Raw genomic sequence first — 4,745 nt, forward strand, 5'->3', positions numbered from 1 at the left:
CATCCATTTATTGCTGTTGGCATAAAATTTTATATCTTTGGAAAAACTAGAAGAAAATCGCAAGAAACGAAGGGCTTTATTTAGTTTGGTAAAAAATACATAATATTCATTCAAAATTGTAAATTTGCAAAATAAATACAAAATTTGTTTGTTATTTTGAAAACATTGAAAAAAACCATGAAATAGTAACAACAGAAGCTTCTTGTATAATAATTTAGTGCTTTGAGAAAATATAATGAAACTATAAAAATATTGTCGCAGTACTATACGATTATAAACTGAAAGGAAGGATGTGATGCTAAAGAAACTACTAAGGGCTCGATTTTCAGTACTCACTTTAAAATGTAAACCTTAAGTATTTTAAACTACAAAAATATAAAAAACTTACGGAATACATATTAAATTCAAATACATATAATATATAAATAAAAATTTAAAAACCAAAAGAAAAGTTATATTAAATATACTATAGACTATACATTATAGAAAATATAATTTCTAAACAGATCAAGTAGCCTTCTAATGGAACGTAGAAAAATATTACTAAATATAATTAAAAGCGACACTTAAAAATTATTTAAACTAGTTTAATGGGTTTAAGAAAAATGTGTTCACACTAACTAAACCGGGTTAAATATCATATATTATATTTTTAGTTTACTGTTTAGTTTTTCGTTTATGTTTTTAAGTTAACTTTAATTCGAGCATTTAGGTATTCTCGGTAACTTGGTAAAGTTATAAAATTTTATTTATTTTTATGGATAATAAAACTTTCCAGTTATCGAGTTATCAATAGCAGTATTCAGACATACTCGGTAACTTAATAAACTGATATAATTGCATGTGTATTCATTTTATTAAATTCGGAAAGTTACTTAGTTACCGAGTTAACGAATTACCTTAAGATCTGTTGGGAGAATTTTTATGATATTCAGTAAATATTTTCTGATTTGTATTACAATTAAGTGTTGTCCAAAATTTAATTTTAATTTGTAGTATCGAACAAAATTATTAAAAGCAAAATCAGTTCAGATAATTCATTTGTATAACACTATCATTATCACTTTATCATTATCACGTTGTAATTTTATCACTTAATACATTACAGAGTCCTCACGCTTTTAAAGTTCCGTACTACTACAAATATATTAATAAAATATATTAATAAAAGTACCAAACATATAATTATTAACTAAATCGGCTTATTAACTATTTCTAAAATAAAATCTAAAACAAAACTGTTTTTATTAAAATCTAAGTATACTCAACATGAATTTCAGATTTAAAATTGTTTAAAAACAAAAATCAGAAGTAATACTTAAAATACACTGAAAAAAATTTTTATTTTAAAATTAAAGTTTTGAAAATGCAATTAAAACTGCATTGAGTACTTCATCGTTACGTTTATAGTTCATTGGGGAAATTACAAACTTCAAATGTTGGGCATTTAAGTGTGGACTTAACTTTTTCTTTTACAAGTGTCTAAATTAATAGCTCCAACTTGTGAGTTGCAACTCTTTCGACTTTCGAAAAACAGAACAAAGAAATTGCAACTGAAAGTGAAGCAAGTAATGATCTGCGTTAATAATCCCGTATAATCATCCTTAAGTGCCTTTTACTACTTGGCCCTTATTCCAGTAAGTAACGTTTATGCTGGATAAACTTCAATAGATGCTATAAACGCATAGCACTGCGTCTTTTACAGCACATCTGTGAACTCGACATAATTTCACATGCAGTTCTACTTTTTGAATTGCAACACTTCCATTACCTCCTTGTTGAAGTCAACTTTTAATATGCAATTGTATTTTCCTGAATTATGGTCTCTTAGCGAACAATTTAAGTACACAACAAATGAGAGAAAATTATGCCAGATACAAGTGTACTACTTACTATCATGTAAAAATTTAAAATATTTAAAAATTTTATTATTTACTCATATTTAAGCAGTTGTTACAGGTAGTTAAGTTTTATGGTTTATATTAATTATGATATTATATATTATATAGTTTAAACTATAATAAAAAGTTGATTTCAACTTTGTACGAATATTTTGTTGAACCTTTAAGAAAGGTTTTTTAATTTAAGACTCTATGTTCAATATGAACCTTAAGTAAGTTAAATACTTTATTACGTCCAAATTTATAATAAACAAAAATAAGTATTAATAAATATTAATATTCTTAGTATTAATAACTATTACATACTTAACTAGTACATTTATATATTGTATATTGTATAGCTGCAGTTTATGCATTTATTCTAATTATAGTATAACGAGTGCATTTGCACTAATATTTAAACAACTACATTAAAGTGCAATATTGGCTTAGGGTGTTAATATGCAAGTTTGCGTTTCAAATTTAACAGGATTCGATACTTGACACGTACAGTTCAAATATTATATACTTCCGAGTTAACAATAAATTTTTCTGAATTCTTCTGATGGCGAATATTGGGGAAGCTTGAAATAGCCTTATGGTCACCTAACATAATTCCCTTCAACAAAAATTAATTTTGTGAATATTAAGTTATTATAATCTTCTCTATCTATTCTATTTAAAATCTATTCGAAATTGATTTCTTATAACAAACTAAATAAAAATTATTATTAAATTTATAATTATTTAAAAATTAATCATTTTTTGAATTCTTTGTAGAAAAACAATGAAAATTTATTTTAAAATAGTATATGTGTAAGGTGAATATAATCTTTTAAGAACAATGGTCTATAAATGGTCATACAGGTCTTGAAGACGATCGACGTTCAAAACCACATTATCAACAATAATCAGCGGAAGATATCGTCTTTGAGGTTTGTAGTTTCATCGAAATAAATTTAGTGGAAGCTCAAGACATATATATTTTATATAAAAAACTTTAATAATTTATTATATATTAAATTTAATTTTAAAGTCAGTTATAATGGCAGTGACTATTTTACTTAATAGATAGGTTTCGAATAGCAGTGAATTATAACAACAACTGTTTCATAATAAGCAACTGACTATACAAATGTTTCAAGTATTGCCAAATACCCATCAGTAGAGGTCTTGCAATTATTTCTTGTATTAATTTATTAATATTATTTTGAGACAGCAAGTACCAAGAGTTGAACACATGCCCTGCCAAATTTAAAGCTCAGAGTCAGTATGAGTCAGTCAGTATGATTTGAACTTGGAGTTTTGTTAATTTGCTGTATTACCAGCAAATCATAAATTCACTATGGTTTATTATAAAATAATAAATTTTATTCATTAATATTCAAAAAAAAAATTCGAATCAACTTTACATTGTTTTTTTGATATTTTATATAAATTGATATAATAAATAATGAGTAAAAATATTTTGAATAAAATTATTTTTGTAGAAATCAGTATTTGCTTAAATTCAAAACTTGTAAAATATTTTTGGTAATTAGTAATATATGTTTTTTTAAATAAATTCCTTGCCACCTTCAAACATGTCTTCTAAAAGCCCGTATGGAAAACATATAGTAGATTACTTGCACCAGTTTGGTTCAATGACATTATCATCGTTGTTGGATTATATAGCTAATACAAGTGATGTAAGTAAATATTTATATAATTAATACACTTTTTTCTTCTAATAATTGACATTTTAAAAATAAATATTTCCTGTCGTTTAAAAAGTTACGAAAGTCGGAATTAAGGTCACGTGTATTAGAAACTCTAGAACGTATGGAAGATATGGGCGTTCTTAAACGCATGGAAGGACAATATGCGGTTCCGTCATTAAATGAAGAGTTATGTTTTGAACCAACTTATAGCAATGATGCTAACGTGGTTTATAGTCTAATAGGTTCATACCATAAAAAAAAATCAAAATCAAAAATATGAAACCCGCATTAGTTATGGTTAGTCCTTCTTGTAGACTAGTAAGCATATATTGGTTCAATGACAATTTTGTTTGGATCCTGTAATTTGTAACTGATTATTTGACTCGAGTTGTGGTAAATGGTATGTATTAATTTTTTAATAATGGTTATAGAGTTTGTGATATTGATGCTGTAGTAACAATTATAGTTTTATGATGACAATTATAGACTGATGAAAATAGTCATCCTTCAAACTGTTAAACACACGTTGGTTCAATGTAGCTTACAAAGTTTTGATGACATTTTGGAACATGGCAGCAAATGTAACTTAATTTCTCTAATAACTTTAGTTACAATACAAAAATTTTTGTTACGATATATTGACAAATACATATATATATATTTTTAATATTTTATTGACGTGTTTTGAACACTTATGAAAGCATAAATACTGTTTAAGGTACTTAAAGTTAACAATAAAAATTCGATTGCTGTGAAAGTTTATTTCAAATATATTTGTTGGCTTAGGTATTAAGGGCGAGTCTGTTACCATACTTCCTTATTAAGTTGATATAAAAGTTTTGATTTCTTAAGTACCTAAAGTAGTATGTTATTATCCGACCGTACAACTATTTTGTTATATGATATAGTATATTAAAAACAATTACAAGGTCAAGAAAATACCTAAGTACTAAACATTGTTGGTAAAAGAAAAAAGATTAGAGCTATGTTACGGATCAAATGCTCATTCTTTACTACGTTTGTTATTACTTTAATCTCCTTTAAATTTAATTTACATGGAAAGAAAGAACAGATGTGATGGTCGAGTATCATTTGTTGGCTTATGTAAATTGTCAAAATCAACTAGATTTTAGGTTTTCAAAAACCTAGGTGAGCAAATTATGCT

The 4,745-nt window shown here is 25.7% G+C and overlaps 1 protein-coding gene across 3 annotated transcripts; it reads left to right on the forward strand.

Moving 5' to 3' along the window:
* Nucleotides 1-3,378: 3,378 nt before the first annotated feature.
* Nucleotides 3,379-4,240, forward strand: LOC119685721. 3 transcript variants are annotated; one of them, XM_038100083.1, is made up of 3 exons: nt 3,379-3,568; nt 3,654-3,980; nt 4,035-4,240. In XM_038100083.1, exons 1-2 carry the CDS (start codon nt 3,464-3,466, stop codon nt 3,858-3,860), a joined length of 312 nt encoding a protein of 103 aa, XP_037956011.1. In that variant the 5' UTR covers nt 3,379-3,463; the 3' UTR covers nt 3,861-3,980; nt 4,035-4,240. The 3 variants fall into 3 exon arrangements, with proteins under 3 accessions (XP_037956011.1, XP_037956009.1, XP_037956010.1); XM_038100081.1 differs by having other exon boundaries at nt 4,047-4,239; XM_038100082.1 differs by having other exon boundaries at nt 4,067-4,239.
* Nucleotides 4,241-4,745: the final 505 nt, after the last annotated feature.

The sequence above is a fragment of the Teleopsis dalmanni genome, chromosome 2 (assembly GCF_002237135.1).
Source record: "Teleopsis dalmanni isolate 2A chromosome 2, ASM223713v2, whole genome shotgun sequence".
Taxonomy (NCBI): Eukaryota; Metazoa; Arthropoda; class Insecta; order Diptera; family Diopsidae; genus Teleopsis; species Teleopsis dalmanni.